This window comes from Brachyistius frenatus, unplaced genomic scaffold, assembly GCF_029030835.1.
Source record: "Brachyistius frenatus isolate BFR_SWC_R1_liver_20210118 unplaced genomic scaffold, ASM2903083v1 Contig_142, whole genome shotgun sequence".
Classification (NCBI taxonomy): domain Eukaryota; kingdom Metazoa; phylum Chordata; class Actinopteri; family Embiotocidae; genus Brachyistius; species Brachyistius frenatus.
Window position 1 is genome coordinate 489483 of NW_027210741.1, and position 18543 is coordinate 508025.

The window sequence follows — 18543 nt, forward strand, 5'->3', positions numbered from 1 at the left end:
AAAGACAGTACATTTCACTGTTCTCCTGTCAGTGGGATTTTTAATGCTCCAAGAAGCAAGCTTAAATAAAATCGTTCTAGTAAGGCTGCAACAAAAGCGCTTTTTTGTTTTTTTGATTAATCAGATGATTGGTCTTTAAAATGTTAATGGTGAAAATTGACCATCACAATTTCTTTTACCAAAAAGCAATGTCTCCAATGCCATGTTTTCTCTGACCAACACGCTGAAAATATTTGCCAATTTATTTTCTGTCAATTGACTGATCAATCCATAGTTGCAGTTCTACTTTGAAATGATAAATTTACCCAAGATGTTTTTTTAAATGTGCCAAGAATAAAACTTTATATGAAAACGTGATAAGTGTTTCTGGTGTCTGATGTTTTCTAGTGGTAAATGGTAAAATGGTTTTAGAAAATTAAAACTTGGTCACTATTGGTCAACAAAAATCTGTGTATTCATGTAAACACGTACACGTTTAAAAATGACACGTGCATCAGAGCAAAAATGAGACACGCATAGACACAACGTGCAGCATCCAATGAGAAAAACCCTTTCTCTTTAGACCCCTTAAATTTCCCCAAAGCGCTTCTCTTTATGAGCTCTTCATCAGCATGACATCATTTCAAAAGGGCACATTCTTGTAAAGGGAGAAACTCACACATTTACAAATGCTTTATATATTTCCCTAGACACTGACTTAATAAAAAAAAAAAAAAAAAAAAAAAAAACTTGTTAATTTCAATTAAAACACTTCTTCACTTCATTTAAAATGCCAATTCTAATCATTACAACAGCTGCAATAAAAAAATCCAACAAACCTCAAATGAACAGTAGTCTTCATTCACCCAATTTTTTATTTAATGCAGGTTTATACAAATAAAACACAATGGCCAACATGGAACGTGGAATAACTGTAAGAAATTGGTTCTGATTGAAAGGCACCATGGTTTATCAAGCCTGGCTGTGACCCTGGTCTGGAGAAGGCTTGTTGCAACAGAATAAATATCCACGGTAATTTATGTGCAACTGCTTTCATGAACAGAACCAAGGCTCGATTCGGCCTGGAAAATTGCAGCTTGATCCCTTATCCAGGTCTTGTGAAACAGCGGTCTAAGGTGGGTTTCACATTAAAAAAAAAAAACATTCTCAGAAATACATGTTGCTATGAAATAGAAGTGCTTTAATTGTAAATAATGCCTTTACTGAGGAAAAAAAAGAGGCTTTAGATAAACATTTGAATCAGCGAGGTAGAGACACCCACACCTAATGTGTCAGAAACACACAGAATTTGGCAAAAAAATACATTTCATAATTTTTTTATACAGACATCTGATCATTGATATCATGTCCCAAATTAACCACATACTACAGCTTCAGAAAACATGAAGCCATACCCAGTGTAAACAACAGGAGTTGTTTTAGGACTGTTACATCAATGATTTTAGTGCAAACTGATTCCTTTGGTGCAGCAGAGAGCTCCCTTATCTTTACAGTAAATCCTCTTTAACAAACCGTCCCCTGTGCTGTTTGGAGCCAGACTGGACTGTTGCATTCAGGATGGGGGTGGCAGTACACTCCACAGTGCACGGCCCGGAGCTGCAGGGAGCCCCTTCCAGCTCCAGGATAGTCACATTGTTTGGTGCAGCTGTGCTGAGGATGTTGGCAGGGACGAAGAGTGTCACCTGAGGGCCTCGAGTCGGCCAGTAACGTCCTAAATTGAAGCCATTAATCCAGACCTGCCCCTGAAAACCACACAAATTCACACAGACAAATAATTAGTCTATTTGTGGTTATGCATTTCTATGTAATAAAAAGCACAAACAAAAGGACAAATGATAAAGGAGGAAACTGATTCAGGAATGAAGCTGCCATGAAATTAAAGAGTAAAGTATTACTGAGGAGATAATCTGACTAGTCCTTTGATATCCACATGTTAATCTAAAAATTTTAGTAAATGTTAAATATTTCATATATTAAAACTCTCCACATAAAATTACTTTATAATTCTATGACTAACAATGATTTTCATTATTGATTAAGGTGCTGAAAATTATTTTATATTAATCTTATTATGTATTATAGTCCTCCAAAACCAAACAATTTTAAAATTAATAAGAATATACGGCAGAGAAAAGCTGTAAATCTTTGCATTTGAGAAACTGAAACCAGCATGTCTGGCATGCTTGCTTTATAAATGACCTAAAGAATAATTAATTATTAAAATGGTTAAGGTTATTTTTTCCCCCATATTCTAATCAATACATCATCCAATTGCCCAACACTAAATTACAGTAGAGCTCATGAAATATGAAACATTGCGATCAGTTTCTGTTGTGAAAAGTGGCTCATTGACTTTCTACTGATTAAAATATAATAAAAAGGTCCTCATCTAAATGTCCTGTGTGGGTCACATGCCTTCCTCCAGTTAGGCAGCTTGATGTAGGTGTCTTGTGGGAGGTCTGGGATGCCATCAGGGATGATGAAGCTTCCCCTGTAGAAGGCTGGAGGGGAGAGGACAGCAGGCTGAGGTGCAACTCTCGGTGTGGGCTCTCGTCCCCCGAGGAGGCCCTGACGGACTGCTTCGTCGATCCTGAGGCTGTACATGGTCCAGCCGGTGAGTGGGTCCCTGCCCAGAGTCAGATTGGACACCAAACCCTGTCGTCGGAAAGCAGAAGGGGAGAGCAGAAAGGGAACTAGTTAGAGAGGTTTTTTTTTTAATTCTCAGGAAGTGGAATTTTTTTCTGACATCCACGATTGTCATTAAGTATCAAGAGATACACTGAAAAATGTCTACAATTTCTTTCTTTTTCTTTTACTGTAGTCTTAGTCCGACTGTCTTTCAACATTTAAACACCAGTATAACCTGATGGTATTAAGGCAGTCTCCTAATGTCAAAGGAAAAATATTAGCTTTGAAATATAGGTGTAAAATAACAACCTTAAAGTCGTTGATGTTTTTTCCGTAGTTGATTCGTCCCATATTCTCCAACAGTATGTCCACCTGACTGCCAGCCTTCCCGGTCACATTGAAAGTTAGGACTTTGTTCCTCTCAAGAATCCCTACAGCCATCTTTAAAACAAATACACATCGGTTATATAAGCGTAATTTATATGAGAAATAATCAGGCTTTCCTGATCAGTACAAACCAGCTGTGGAAGAAGAAATAGAGTAAATATCACTGTTTCTATCTTAAAGCTTAGTTTAAAGATATATTACTGGAAATGTTTACACTTTGAACCATGACATTTGTTTTCAATCCTTTACTCAAACAGGTATTCTATTTCAAGAGACCTGTTTGCAAAGAATAAACATGTACAGTTAAGTATAGAAGGAAGCACAGTCATATCTTTACAATGAAGCGAATCAATGTGACATCACATCAAGAGGGCGTGCGCATAAAACTGCTCAGATTAACATGCGAGAAGAAACGATCAGACTCACTCCATCTACGGACACATACGCTCGGTCATGGACCCCGTTCAGTGGAGATGACAGTGGGGTTGGTTTGCTGCAGTTCATAGGCAGGGTCGTCCTATAGAGCACATAACCAAAAGCCTGGAGGAGACAAGGAAAGACATCCATGATATTATTAAAAATCAATATTGCTAGTAAATTTGGAAAAAGTGTAAAAATGCGTTGAGGGGTACCTGGTTCAAGTCAGTGAAGGTCTGAGGGTACACGCTTTTGACAGGGCCAGAGAAAGATAGTTCCTCTAGGGCATCTGATACCGTCTGCAGCTGCAGGTGCCAGAACATCACATTTTACCTCATGATTTATAAAATAAGTCAATACTTGTCAAGTTATGATAGATAGACAATAGAAACTTTGGAAAATACTTAATGGATTTTAATGGATTAGTACACACAGAGTCGTCTGAGTGCTTACCTTCTTCATTGTAACCGCACCATATGCATACTTTGGTGTTGTTGGTGGTATCGGTCCCTCTGGTATCGTACGGTACTATTTCGGGGAAGATATATTAGTTCTTCCAAATGACAGATATCAGGCATTAGCTCCAAAGCAATAAATTAAAAAAAAAAAAGGCTAAATGTTATATATTCTATAGTTCGTGTATATTATTAAGATGCCGTTATGTTTAGTTTTACTACCAGATATCAGAGGTTGCAGACGTAGAAGCCTACACTTGTGTTTGTACCATTTTGATCACGTCTCGAATGGCAAAGTATTTTTCGGTGAGGTCTCCGGCTTCTGTGAGCGGAGCGTCGTAGTCGTAGCTCGTAGGTTGGGGAGTGTACAGCATGTTGGCACCTGAGGGTGTGAAGAGACCATTAGGTGGTTAGTGTTTTCCTCTGGTAATCATTTTTTGCAAGACTCAAGTGGCTTAAGAGTCATTTGAAATCATCTCATCAAACCAGTCTGTTACCATTCCAGTATCCAAAGTTTGTTCCTCCGATGAACATGTACCTGCAGGACGAAGAAACAAAGTGAGACAGAAATAAAGCGCATCCACCCTCTAGTAACTTCAAACCACAAAAACAAAACGTGAGCTCCATTACTTTTGCTCACTCACTCTTGACTAGGTGTTGTGCATTTGAAAATGTAGAGCAAACAACTAGAGTCCAATTATTTGGTGTAATAATTATTATATTCTTACATGTATTTACCCCTTTGTATGATCATTTTGACATGTCAAAGCAATGCATGTTGCCAGCTTCAGGGCGACACAACATTAGTGGATAAAAACATTCTCCAATCATACTGACACATTTTTGGCCTTGTGGTGAATCTGCACATCTCTTATGCTGTTGTATATAAGGCTGTGACAATAATGACATTTTGGTGACGATTAATTGTCCTACAAATAATTGCTATCAAAAATAGTTTTGATTTTTTTTTATTAACTTCCCTTAAACCACCAGCTTTTTGTTCCAAATCCCCGCCAAAAAAATTGCCTCCAAATTTTTGGGCTCTTCTTTTTCATCTGGTTCAAAACCAAAATGTTTCCAGTTATTCTGTACTCTTTGGCTTTGACACTAAATCATTAAATTTGATAGCGATATATGCTCATCCAAAAACAATCTGTACAATCGGAGGCTAAGCATCTTGAGATAAACAATTGGTGGTGCTAATTCTCCAATAATGTGCCATTAAACTGCTGCAGAAAAGGGGGGCACAACGAAATGATGTCATCAAAAGAGCACCAGCCACCTTCCAAACAGTGAATAATGACGTGGAAATAGTGAAGGAAATATGATACTGTTAGTCAGCTGTTTTCACACAGAAGAATGCAAACAGTCCTACAACTATGGAAAATTATTGCAATTAACCATGATCAGTTATTTCATAATAATAATGACAGGCTTAGTTGTACATTTCTTCATTTTTCAGCATCAGTGTAGCTGAACCCATCATAGAAATGTGCAGACTCACAGGTTGACGTTTGCGCTCATAGACAGAATCTCATTGAGGCTCTTGGCCACTAACGCAGGTGACACGACGGAGTGATGTGATCCCCAGTGGTCCAGCCAGCCGGTGTAAAATTCAGAGTTCACCTGTGATGGAAGACGCGACATGATGAGCACCTGAGAGAAAATGTGCTGCACTGTTAAAATATGAGATTATGAAAAGAGGGAGATGCTTGCCAAAGGTCCGTGAGGTTCAGCGTGTCGCTGTGCAGCAAAGGCGGCAGTTACATTGGAACCTAGCAGAACCAAAAGGCGACGATGAGCACACACGTATTTGTGAAACTTCCTCATGACTTCTGACTAATCGAAAATGCGACATTGAGTCAGTGTAGCGACAAACAAGAAGCCACTTGAATCACAACTTAAAGTACTGTACCTCACTGTGTAATGCATCTTCAGCTGATTTTAATAGAATTTTAAATCATCAACGCATCATATTTTTTGAATTTACAGCACTTTGGATTTGAAGTGTTAATGATGCAGAACATTGGGTAGACACCAAGCGATTCCTACCTGGTCCAAAGTCAACAGTGGCATAGAGGCCTTGTATTGCACCGCACTTGAGGTAGCCCAGCCCAGCCCCATCTGTAGTGAACAGCACCGCCTCCTCACCCAGGTGGGACCGGAACAGGTTGGACAGGTGACGCATGTAGTTATAGTCACAGGCGAAGTAACTGCCGTATTCATTCTCCACCTACCAATAACAAGTATACCATGAGGGAGATATAACTTTTCTTATCGAATGAAGTCCTGCGTCGATATGTGATGTACAACAACAACAACAACAGGTACAAGTCCAGAACTCCATACTCACCTGTACAGTGATGATAGGACCGCCGTTCTGATAGAGATATGGCTTCATCATAGGCAGTAATTTCCCCATCCATTTATCCACAGCTGCGATGTAATCTAGAATACACAAACTACAGTGTTATATAGACTGCAGAATGCATTTTGTTGTCATCACTCATCCTTTTTGTTTCTTACCTGGATCTGAAGATCGCAGCACAATGTTTTTCTTGTTGAGAAGCCAGGCAGGCAGACCGCCCTGGAAGACAGAAGTACACCGTAACAATGACAGGATGAGAAATCAAAATAAACCAAAAACATGTAGCAAAAGTCCAGTTATATTTAAAAAGATGCTGCTTTCAAACAGACTTACAAAACGGTAGGTCTGTCCTACACAAAGAACAGTGGTTGTGGTCATCTTGCATTAATGTCAACTGCAATGGATCCTAACAGTTGGGAATTTTTACACGGGGAAAAAAACCCGATGCATTCTGCTGCCCATTCATGTGTTCACCATCTTGACAAACACATTATCTAAAAAATGCTGCTGAAAATAGTTTTCAAGCTTTGAAGGACAGTGACAGCACAACATGGAAGCAGTTTGCCTAATCCTATCACAGCTAAAGGAACGACGACTGTATGAAACAAACTGGACATACTGATCTGCAGGAGCAGTTTAAGATGTTTCTATGGATATTTTGTTACTTTTTTACCAACGCTAGTCAGGGTCGGCAATTTATTTTGTCCACCATTTTGGTCCAGACTGATTTATCTCAACAAAATCTGGATGGATTGCCACAAAATTTTGTCCAGCTCATCTAACTTTCATCTAACAGCATCACTGGGGTGAACTCTCCTTTTAGATTTCAGATTCCAACATTTATTTGAAAAATACCTGCAAAACTAAAGACATTCCCACTGCAAATGTCAGTGTGTTATCGGGTTAAACTTAGTTGGTGAATATGGTAAACATGAGCTTGGCATCAGCATGCTAACATGCTGTTAGTTCAATGAATAATTTCACAAAGCAGCACATGTTTACTGTGTCCTGGGAATTTATTTGACTGACATCAGTTATCAGGATACAGCTGAAGTTTCCTGCAAAGCAGCAAACTACAAATTTGTTTTTCGGTTACGATCATTTAAAACATGGCTCCTGTTTCCCCAACAGTAAACCACAACTAATAGTTTAGTTTTGGGTCCGTGGACATTTTATATTTTCATTCTAGGTTCAAATGGATCCTGTTCTCATCCATTTAGTACTGTATTACCTCCCACTCATATAGGCTGATATCACTCAGGTCTCCACATTGTTTGGACAAGGCAAGTGCATTTAATAAAGAGTAAATTATGTTCAGTTTCTTACTTGGCTCCGAGTAGCCCAAAGACACGAAGTAAACACATTCCCTGACAGCATCTCTCACCATGTCCCACTCTGCACATATGTAGGGTCCCGGCCGAAGGATGACCAGTAAACCGATGTCCTGGGCCAGCTTCAGGAAATATTCCACGTCTCTGTCTCCACTAAAATTGTACCGGCCTGGAGACTCTTCATGGTAGTTCCAGGGAATGTACCTGCACAGTGACCGAGGGGTCAGTATCATCCAAACAAACATTTACAGGATGTACGCTGTAAACACAAGATACTTTAAATGTCATCCTACGCTGCTCGTAAATCAAATCCAACAAAGTTCTGGCTCAACCTAAAAATCATATTGACAGGATCAGAGAATCAAATGACGAAACCTGCTCATTGTTGATTGCTTGGACTCACTTCTTCATCAAGTAAAACTTAAAATAACTCTGAATTTTCCCTACGATTTACTTTGATAAACAAAACTGAGCTTATATTTCACATTTCTGTACAGTTACTAATGAAAGAGCAAATATGTAACAATGATAAGGTTTTGCCAACATGCATGAAATTCCACAAACATGACTCCTGATGGATAAGGCCGTTTAGTTTAGTGATATATAAACATTTTCCTCAGGTGATAATTCTCTAACATGAGAACGTTTCAGTTTTATACTGAAGCACATTGGAACAATCCTAAAGGATATTTGACAGAAATAACAAATCAAAAGTCAGAGTAAAGCAAACAAAAACAGAGAGGAGAAGTAAACGTACGTCTGGATGGCATTTAGTCCTGCCATGTACATCTTAAGCAGACGATCTTTCCAGTAGACTCGGGGGATCCTGCTGTAATGAATACTTCCCGATATATAACGAAACATTTCCCCATCCTTGCGGAAGCAGTCGTCCTGGTAGTCCACGCTGAAAGAACGAGGCGCCCCGAGCTGCAAAGTCAACACAACACAATTTGACTCGCACCAGAATCTACATTATGTGTATAGAGACACAGTCACGTAATACTCTATTAAATAAAAGGTTTGTGGTTTTATGGCACACGGCTGACACCTCAGCTGACTTAAGGATGTAGTGGTCACAGATCTACTAAACGTCGTAAATAATGACTCAACACAAAATAGTGTACCTGTACCAACATATTTCTAAAATACTGTTAAGATAAAGACATTATAAAGCCTTCATCATTATTTTAGACTATATGAGTGTATTGATGAGTTTTTCTTCTAAAAAAAAAAAAAAAAAAAAGTACAAACAATAAAAAAAAAAGCACAAACAATAACTAAAACTACGAACCTTTACCACAGCGTTTACAAACAGTATTAATGTCACCAAACCTTTACTGTCTGACACCAGTTGGTCCAAATCCTGTGTTCAATTTGAAAGGCAACCCTTTATGAAAACCAGTTATTCTCTCTGTTTAAGTTCATGTTCCTGTAATGAGGCTGCAGAGCTGCAGGTATATATGTACATATGTATTTAAAAACTTTAAAGGTCAGTTGTACTCACTGATTGTCCAAACAGCAGCAGCAGCAGCAGCAGCATGGTGCAGACTCCGAGCAGAGACATGAGGTCTCACGAGTCCTGTGTTCCGCTTCAGGTGGAAAGTTTAATCACATGCAGCATTTACTTGCACAAAACCCCCCGAGTCTTCTGTGATATTTTTGAATGGGTGTGTTACCTTGTTATGAACAATCTATGGCGCGGCATCATGAGACGCGGAAGCAAAGTCATGTGACATGTTGTCGTATTGACGCTTTTCAACCAATAGATGGCAGTGTTGCGGGTTTTATTCACGAGCTTTGACGCATTATGATGATTATCGTTACACAGTGAAATCTGGTCTAAAAATAAAACAGGAGCAGTTAAGATTAATTATTGAGCGGAAAACGGTTTCAAAGGAAGGAGATTTTTTTTTTGGCAAACATTTTAAATGACAAACATAGCCTACAGATGAAAATGTGTAGAGCAAAATAAATAATTATATGAAAGAAATGTGTGAAGTTACATCTTTATTTTCTAATTTTACATGTATGAAAAACATTTTAACATGAACATTTATAACAAAGTTATAACAACCATTTTTACATCAACTGAAGTAGGTGTGCAAAGTTCATGTTTGCAGTTCCTCCTCCAGACCTGGAGGTGGCGGTAATGCAATACAATGCTGTGTTGTTTATCGACCAGCTGTGTGCCGGAAATACGCACTGTACGCACACAGGTCCGGGAGTCATCACACGTGGGTACAGAAGTTTGTCCGAGTAATGTGGTGTAGTCACTTTTTATAGAAAAAAATATGTCGAAGAGGACAAAAGCCATGTCAGAAGAAAATGCCGTGTCTGTGGCAGAACAAGGAGAAGAACAGGACCAGGATCCTCCAGTGGAGACCAGGCGGACCCGCAGCGGACGCAGAGTGCGTACTCCCGCCGCACTCCTCGACTCAGAAGCCCCTGTGAGGACTCCCACCCGGAGGACCAGGAGATCCGTCCTCCAGGAGCTGCCGGCGGTGGAAGAAAAAAACACGGAGGAGCCGGAGCAGAAACTCGAGAGTCTGGCCGAGGAGAAGTGTGACGTGACTGCGGAAATGGAGCCCGGTGTCGCGGCAGAGCCGAAGACCGAGGCTGCAGCAGCGGACACGGATAAAGCCGACGTTCATGGTCATCTGTCCGGGCCTGGGCCAGCAGAGACGGCACCTGCGAGCTCAGAGACCATCCCAAAGAAGAAGCCTCACCTGGCTCCAAGTGGGAAACAAAACGCGGTCATTCCTCTGGGGAAACCGAAATCAGGACGAGTGTGGAAGAACCGTAACAAGCAGAGGTGAAGAAGCCGGGAGTGTTTTTTTTTAATGTTGTAGTTTGACCATTCACCTCTGCATGCAGTAATCTGAGCTCCTGGAAAACGTCCACTGAAACTGTATTTTTCTCTTTTTATGTCAAAAAAAGAGTGAGTTTGCTGCCTTGACGATTTAGGTCGTTTACCCCTTTCAGCATGGGGTTTTTAAAGATCTTTAAGCACAGCCCCTGTTAACTCAATCTGTAAAATGTTTAATTAAGGTTGGTCATCAAACCACATTAACCACAACAGCTGACAACAACTTGTACAAATGTTCTGTACATTAAAGCAGTGTATGTTGCTGTTGACATCACATACTATCTGTATTGACCATCTCTTTGCCAGTGATGTGGATACATGGGAATTGGGGAAACCCTGTTCGAAGATCATCTGGTTTCTCAGTTAACCAGACAAATGTGATTTTTGTCCTCCAGGTTCTCTGCTGTGGTAAGAGACAAACAGTTGTGCTCCTCTTGGGAAAAGAAGATGGCGGCCAAGCGGGAGAAGGAGCTCTTGAAACAATATTCTTTGCAGCTTAAAAATGAGAAAGCCAGACAGAAAGAGGTAGGCAAAGAGCGGGACCCAGGTCTGCTTAACCACTGTAACATCAAAGCATTTTACACCTCTAATTTATTGCATTTCACCTGCCTTAACAGGAAAAGAGGAACCGGAGAGAAGAAAACTTGAAACGTCGCGCAGAGAACGAGCGCAAATCAGAGATTGTTCAAGTGGTACGTCGACATTTGTTCATACAAGTACAGTAAAACACATAGACGTTACCTTCGTAATACACGACAGGCTCACTGGACCAAAAACAACATTAGTAACTTGAATTGCAACCGCACCATTATCAAGCATATTCTTACGGTCTAATATTAGTATGGAGTGCATGCACAGTTTAGGATGAATATACAAGTGGTCGCGGTTCAGCACATAAGATAATTAAGTCAAAACACACTCCAAACTTTGTCTCGACAAAGTGGGAGACGGTTCATGTCATGAACAAAAGTTTCAGTCTACCCAGATTTGACCGTCTCGTCTCTTTTGTACCACAGATCCGAAACACAGCAAAGATAAAGAGGATGAAGAAGAAACAACTGAGAAAAATCGAGAAGAGAGACACGCTTGCTCTGCTGCAGAAGTCCCAGAAGCAGAATGTGAAAACCAAGGAACAAAAAAAAGTGGACCAGGACATTACTTAAAGACCGTCAAACAATAAAATGCATCTGTTAAGTACTTTGTTGATTTTCTTTTTTGGTCATCTTTGACAATTTCAGGCATCAATTTTTTATGGGGATTTATTTACGCATTCACATAAAATCTTCTGAAATGGAGAAGTGTAATGAATTAAAAATATATGTGGCACAGTTGAGCCTGAAAGGCAGAGGCATGTACATCAATTGACATTTAAGATTAAACTTATTTCTGTTTTCTTTTCCATTAAAAACTTGAATTTAAGATTTCCTATTAAAAAAAATATATATATATTTACATATATTTACAGTTGTTCTCTAACTATAGCGTCATACAATGTCTTTATATTTACCTTTTATTGAAATGGGTCGGCACATGCTGAAATTATAAGCTACATCATACAACAAAAATGATCATGCAACAAGTGTAGTAGTGGTATTGTCTGATCTTGTTTGGTCTCGAGTAAATAAGTCATGCGCTATGTTTACAGTTTATAAGCCAACAAAAAGAAAATAAATTGCAGTAGGGAAATACCCAAGATGTGTGTGAGGTAATTTAGAAACAGTTTGTCCACCACAGGCCACTGACAAGTTTGTTATGACCTGTAAAATATCTCCAGCACACATCAAAGTCACAATTATTAATAAGATTGAAAGGATTAGTTTAAAAATGTTTCTTTTATTGTTGCTGTTGGTGGTTAATGGCCAAAGTCATTCGAAGTGGGAAACCGGTTGTCTGCTCTGATCGATCACAGTTGGTCGACTCAGGGTTTGGTGTACACAAACGGAAGCAGTACACCCGATATAATAAGTACGCTTATGACTGCAGCTAAAGAGGTGCAACAGTGTGGAAGGTTTCTTCAGAATAATTTATTCACAGATAAACCTGTTAGGCAATTTAAAAATAGGAAAAATGGTTCAAACAAATGTCACTGAATTTCATTAATACCAACAGATCAAAGTCTTTATGTTGGAACAGACCTCATCTATGCAGCAGACCAGGTTCAACGTCATCATTCATCAGGTGATACATCCTGACGAAAGTCGCTCAGTCATCCTGATGTATTAGAACAAAGCACTAATGTATTTTCTCATTTGTCAGCTTGAATGTCTGGATACATAAGTTCACCTTTATTGAGAGTATTTTATTTTATTTTATTTTTTTAATATGTGAGGTATCTTTTTTTACCCTTAGGTAGGTCATTCTGATTTGTTTCCATAGCAACAGCCGTGAACGGAGACATCAGTACATCATGATAAACTAGAATTACCGCCTGCACTGACCGCTCAAGTTGTACTTTACATGTATATCTGTCCAAACTCATATAGATATTGAACTTACAGTGACCTTGATGGGTGACCCCCAAATTCGAATCAGTTTTTCTTTGAGTCCAAGTGAATGTTTGTGCCAAATTTGAGGAGATTCCCTGGAAGTATTCCTGAGATTTTGCATTCACAATGGGAAATGGATGTGAACACACAGTTAACTTGAACTTTGACTTCTGATCAGTTCATCCTTGAGTCAAAGTGAACTGACTTCGTCGAGTGGTGCGATCTCAATCACCTCCGGATTAACGCCAGCAAGACGAAGGAGACGGTGATTGATTTCCGCAGGAAGGCAACACCAACTACACCGGTGGACATCCGGGGATTGGACATTGACATCGTGGACACGCATACATTTTTGTAGTGCCGCTTCTCAACTTCGGGCAATGGATTTTTACCACTAGAGGATTCAAATTTCCTTTTGGGAAGGTGATTTAATTAATGCCACTTTAAACACCGCCTCCAAATTATATTCAGTGTAGGAAATGAACATCACATCATCAAATGTCAGGTACATTCTGTTGGGGAAAAACAGATCCAGTGATTGGGATCATTTAAACGTACACCGTTTAACCACATGGTGGAGGTGTTACACCATATTTATGGCTGTCTCTGACCAACTGGTAAAAAACTAAAAGATCCACATCTTGAACTTAACTGTGATCTATATACAAGTAAAGGAAAGAAAAGAGGCTTTGGAAAGAATTCAGATGCTTCCTCTTTTTCAACCTTTACTGTGTTTTAATGTAATTTAAAAATGTTCTCAATTTAATTCCTCACACGCATTTGCCAACAAAGCGAAACTGTTTGTAAATTTACTAAAAGTCAAAATTAAAAATTTCATTGAAAAAAAAGTATTCAAGCTGTTTATTCAGGATTTTGAGTGTTTTTTTCTGAAGCTTCTGTATAAGAGTAACATTTTATGAAATTTTTCATGAAATGATCTTTGTCATCTATCTTTCCATCACAATCACAATCCATCACTTTAAAAAAAAAGATTATTTAAAAAAAAAATTTTTTTACTTTGTCAGCAAAGAAAAACCCTTAAATCTTTCCAAAACTTGGAAGTTTTATTAACAGTTCAAGTCAGTCACATGCAACATTTTCTTAAAATGAATAAACATGAAATTAGCAAAAACAAGAAAAGGAAAAAAAAAAAAGCATATTATTTTCTCCAAAATAGCAATATACAAAAATAGAGCTTACAAATACTGTACAGCAATTGTCTCCAAAAATATTCTGCTGCAGAATTCTTAGTTTTACAAACAATGTCTGTGAGAGTCCACAAACATAATCAGTGTTAACAAAAAAGGGGTAGTGAGGGTGCGTTCAGGAACGCTACTTGAGGTGGGAGGGTGTGTTTGGGACAATGAAGGGACAATGTTTTTTTGTGAGTTGAGAGGACGAAATAACACACCATACAAACAAGAACAAAGTTCACTTCAGAGGCAATGATTGAGATAAAAAAATAAATAAAAAGGAAACCAAGGGAAAGTTTACAAATTTTAAATTTTAAAATGTTTTAAATAGCAATTATATCACATTTGGCCCAAACGTTCCTGCTACATCATTGTGCCCTACGGGGACAATGATATACATGTGAATGAATTGCTAATGGCATAACTCTTTCTACTCTGCGTTTCAATACATTTTTGATGTGAAACGGTGCTCCTGACTTTCATCTGATTGTGTCTTGTCTATTTATAATGGAGTGAACTCAGAGGCAGCGCTGACGTCAGTGGTGATTTCAGTGGTGGGAAGCAGTTTTCTTCGTGACTGGCTCAGTTTCCATTTTTTTTTTTTTTAGCTGTAGCCTCACAGAGACTCCCTCTTATCTCTCCTCTGTTCAAAGGAGGATTTTGATTCATAACCATTCACCTTGGGTTGGCACTTTGTCTTCTGTGGGATTAGGATGGCACACGGAGGGGGGGTGGGGATGTTCAGGTGGTTTGGGTTACAATCAAACACAACACCTAAAATGGCCAAATAGCAGCAAGTGTCAGCTGCCACTTAGTTTATATGAAGGAGCATTTCTTGTGCACCTTGTATATAAATACATTACTACTCATACTACCATCTACATACATTTAACAATTGTGATTAGTGGCAACTTGACTATGCAAAATAGCATGCTTTCACATTAAGTCTCCTCATCGTCTTTTCCCTCTCGTGAATCGTACATTCAAAGGCAAATCTATTAGCAGGGACAAAGCTTTAAGACTTGTTCTTAGCAGTCTTTCAGAGACAATGGAAGGAATATTAGGCTATGGTTCGTTTATAGCGTGAAGGTTTGGGGATAATGGTATAAAGAAGAGTGTTGGTTCTAACTCCGTAACATCAACAGTGAGATACAAGTTCAATAAAACAGTCATACCCTCTTCATTACAAAAGACTAAGAGGTGAGAGGGTACCAAATACTGTACATCACAAAACACACCCTGAGGAAGGCCCTTATGCTGCTTATTTTGTTCAACATAAAACCAAAACCTCCCCACTAATGATTTTCAGATCAGTAAAGAGGTTGTTTTAACACAGCCCTGGTCTTTTGTTTTGTAATGGTGGCAGTTTGTTTTGTTCAAATAAGGCAAATGTGGACAAGATGTTTCTTTGAGTTTGAGTATTAATAGTGTTTTTTTTAGTAAAGGAAGCTTAGTGCTGCATTGAGGACAAACCAGTAGGTGACAGCTGACAGACAGGACAGAGAAACCCTGCCTTTGCTCTTATCTAACAGTTGGCATTTTCACCTTGCTGCATTATTCTGTGACCCCACCACAAAGGTCATTCCTGCGGTGTGCGAGGGCCGACATTCAGCGGAGATCAAACATTCAATGCTTTTCTGCCACAAAGGGTGAAAAGGCATTGTGACGTCTTTAAAACCGTTCATGTGTTGGGAACCTGTGCTGCTCTGCCTCTGGCAGCGTTCAGAAAATAAACCACCTCGGTGGGAATTTATCGTTGTTCAAGGCACAATCTGTCATTTGTAGACAAGATATTTAAATACTTTTAGTTGTAGATTGAAACTTGATTTAGGTATGCGTTACCACAAATCTAAATTCCGTATGCAAGTTTATTTATCTGTGGATTTTCTATCAGCAAAGTCTATAAGCAACGACAAACCTTTTACAGCACCAGAAAACGTTAAGACCTAAATGTTGCCTCATTTATTTCTTTGTTTTAGTCCGATAGCAGCTTCCAGTTTGTTGTAGTGGAGCTACTCTTTTGTTCACATTTGAATCCCTGATTGTGCCTTTAGATATAATGTAAGTTACCTGATATTACGCATCAAAGGTAAAACACAATCTCCAATTTAGCTTCCGCCCATCACTGTGAGGCAGTTTTTTTTTTTGTTTGTTCCTTTTACGCCACCTTTTAAATCGGCAACAACAAATGCACAAAATGCAGTTAGCAGGAGATGAGGACAAAGAAATGTCCAGCCAGGCTCAGAGTTGATGCATGTGTGGCACTAAAACAAAAGCAGCTTGTACCGTACAGAAAGAGGGGAGAGAGGCGAAAGCACCAGAATACGGTAGCCAAAAAGCTCAACGACCCCATGTGTATGTGCATGAATGAAAATGCTGTTTCATTACAACCTGCTGACCCTGGACTCTATAGCCGCCCACCTGTCGAGGGGGTGGGCGGAGAGGGGGGGGGGGGGGGGGCAGGAGTTGTTCCATATGTGCATGTATGTTGACCAAAAGAAACGCTGAGGGCAGTACTTGTGATGTGTAACTCATTCTCTCTATTAAGCTGTACCAAGAAATTGTAATAAATAAATAAAAATAAAAAAAGAAACTAACTACAATCTGGGGAAGAAGCAAAAAGAACCTCAACTGTGGATGCAGCACATTTTAAGTAGGAGTTTATGCAGCAGATCAGTAATTTTCTTTCAGGATATATGATGGACGTTTGAAATAGATTAACTTAAAGAGTTTGACACTTGCTGCTTGGTTTCGTTAAATGTCTTGGCCTGAACCTGAAGCATGCCGCCATCACATTCACACAACTCAACTTTGATTAAAAAAAATTAAAAAAAACCGATACAGCAGCAGCAGAGCAAAGTAAAACGGGAGACTTGTGTCACTTTGGTGTTGTTTGAATAATGTTGCCAGATTACAAGTGTTTGTTCTGTGAAAGTTTTACAGTTTAAGCATCAGCTGCTACACACTGATACTGGTTAAGATGATAACAGTAGTTACTTTTTCCGTTTTGGAGTTCCTGAATGTCATTTCCAAAAAGGGTGATAGTATTTAGCCTGCACTTGCCTAATAGCACTCGTACATAGAGGCGGTTACCCAGTAAAAATCGTAAGTGTCGGTACGATTTGATCACTATCACCCTTCTGTATAAACAAATGAATACAAACAGACAACAACCACAGTCACATTCTAATTCATGACAAACGGGTGATGAGGGAACAAATTCGGTAGGTGTGTTATTGTGTAAGATTCTGGGAGTCAACACATTCAAACTTTTCACATTTAGTCAGACATACAATCTCGAGGTTACTTTGAGTTTCATTTCTGGCATGTGTGTACAATCTGAACCCAAACCAAAGTCCAAATTTCCCAACATCTACCGTCATAGGTTGTGTTGTCCCTTTGAGATATAGAGTATATTGTAGATATTTCTCTCAAAAATTTACCAAGTCAAAATAAAAACCCATGTTGCTTTGTACACAGAAATAATAGTTCGTGATAAAATATAAAACATGACCTTGGGACCTTGATCCACAAGCAAATAAGGTTTGACTTATTGTAAAGTGCTCGTTAAAAAAAGAAAAACAACTTCTATTTGAATGTATTATAGTTCTTGGCTTTTTTTTTTTTTTCTTCGTCCCGGTCTTTTGCTGGTGTCCCCAGAAAAGTGCTTTGGTTGTGAAAAAGTTGTCGACCTTTTCTCGGTCGAGAAGGAAATTCACCTCTTCATTGTCCGCGAAAAGAAAAAAAACATGAAAATGGCCGACCATCAGTCAAAGTTGATGTCAGGAACCAATGCAAACATAGGAGAGGTGCCGATGGCTACAAATTCAGTTTTTGTGAATATCTGTGCAGTAACTCCAGCTTCTCCCGGCCATAGACCCATACCAAAGCGTACCTGTACAGGTGAGAGCATGAGTGTTGGGATGTGTGTTGTTGGTGTGTGTCTGTGTTGTACTGTAGAAGAAGATTTTGAGTCTGCTACACCAGGTTCTCAATGCCAGGCAAAGGCTGCTGTATTGGCACAGAGGGGTCCGTGCTGCCAGCCTGCTGGGCGAGCTGCAAGACGGGCATGTTGCACAGCGGGCAGACCTTTCTCACCTCCAACCACTTAATGAGGCACCTGGAAGACAAAAAGTGTTTAAGGGAAAGAAGGCAAGATATTTTGTTTAGCGTGAACAATGTTCAAACTCACTATTCTACCCTCTAGCTGAGGACACGGACAACACTCACACGTGCTCGTAAGCTTTGTGGGCTTGTAAGGGGTGAGACGTCTATTTCAGCAAAGTACAAAGTGTGACCAAAAAGTTCCAAGACTGCACTTATTATAACCAAAAACCCTACCCGATATAAAAAAAATGGCCACCGTCCCTTTCAAAGTAGTGTCTCCCACTTGGTTCTGGTCATGGACACCA

At 39.3% G+C, this 18543-nt stretch overlaps 3 protein-coding genes across 4 annotated transcripts in view; 1 reads left to right on the top strand and 2 right to left on the bottom strand.

The window, feature by feature from the left end:
* Positions 1-836: 836 nt before the first annotated feature.
* On the bottom strand, positions 837-9296 carry glb1 (galactosidase, beta 1). Its single transcript, XM_069715406.1, has 16 exons — positions 9091-9296; positions 8344-8513; positions 7640-7790; positions 6414-6474; positions 6241-6335; positions 5940-6120; positions 5604-5662; positions 5392-5513; positions 4385-4425; positions 4157-4269; positions 3886-3960; positions 3648-3737; positions 3442-3555; positions 2938-3069; positions 2416-2655; positions 837-1742 (listed from the first exon to the last, which is right to left on the bottom strand). The coding sequence occupies exons 1-16, from the start codon at positions 9148-9150 to the stop codon at positions 1488-1490; spliced, it is 1959 nt and encodes a 652-aa protein (XP_069571507.1). The 5' UTR covers positions 9151-9296; the 3' UTR covers positions 837-1487.
* Positions 9297-9771: 475 nt separating this feature from the next.
* Positions 9772-11646, top strand: ccdc86 (coiled-coil domain containing 86). The gene is made up of 4 exons (XM_069715418.1): positions 9772-10398; positions 10848-10977; positions 11070-11144; positions 11469-11646. The coding sequence occupies exons 1-4, from the start codon at positions 9878-9880 to the stop codon at positions 11613-11615; spliced, it is 873 nt and encodes a 290-aa protein (XP_069571519.1). The 5' UTR covers positions 9772-9877; the 3' UTR covers positions 11616-11646.
* Positions 11647-13981: 2335 nt separating this feature from the next.
* The window catches only part of rnf24 (ring finger protein 24), a 31925-nt gene continuing 27363 nt past the window's right edge, over positions 13982-18543 (bottom strand). For both annotated transcript variants that reach the window (XM_069715390.1, XM_069715389.1), the window contains exon 6: positions 13982-18251. In XM_069715390.1, coding sequence (XP_069571491.1) covers positions 18110-18251 — 142 coding nt within the window. In that variant the 3' untranslated portion in view covers positions 13982-18109. The remainder of the gene's footprint in view (positions 18252-18543) is intronic.

What these genes read in the sequence shown, in the direction of transcription:
- glb1 (XM_069715406.1), bottom strand. Translation starts at nt 9,150, where the DNA reads ATGTCTCTGCTCGGAGTCTGCACCATGCTGCTGCTGCTGCTGCTGCTG. An exon ending in TGCTGCTGTTTGGACAATCA is followed by an intron (nt 8,514 to 9,090) that starts GTGAGTACAACT and finishes TTGACTTTGCAG; the next exon opens with CTCGGGGCGCCTCGTTCTTT. An exon ending in GTCCTATCATCACTGTACAG is followed by an intron (nt 6,121 to 6,240) that starts GTGAGTATGGAG and finishes TGTTATTGGTAG; the next exon opens with GTGGAGAATGAATACGGCAG.
- ccdc86 (XM_069715418.1), top strand. Translation starts at nt 9,878, where the DNA reads ATGTCGAAGAGGACAAAAGCCATGTCAGAAGAAAATGCCGTGTCTGTG. An exon ending in AAGAACCGTAACAAGCAGAG is followed by an intron (nt 10,399 to 10,847) that starts GTGAAGAAGCCG and finishes TTTGTCCTCCAG; the next exon opens with GTTCTCTGCTGTGGTAAGAG. An exon ending in AATCAGAGATTGTTCAAGTG is followed by an intron (nt 11,145 to 11,468) that starts GTACGTCGACAT and finishes TTTGTACCACAG; the next exon opens with ATCCGAAACACAGCAAAGAT.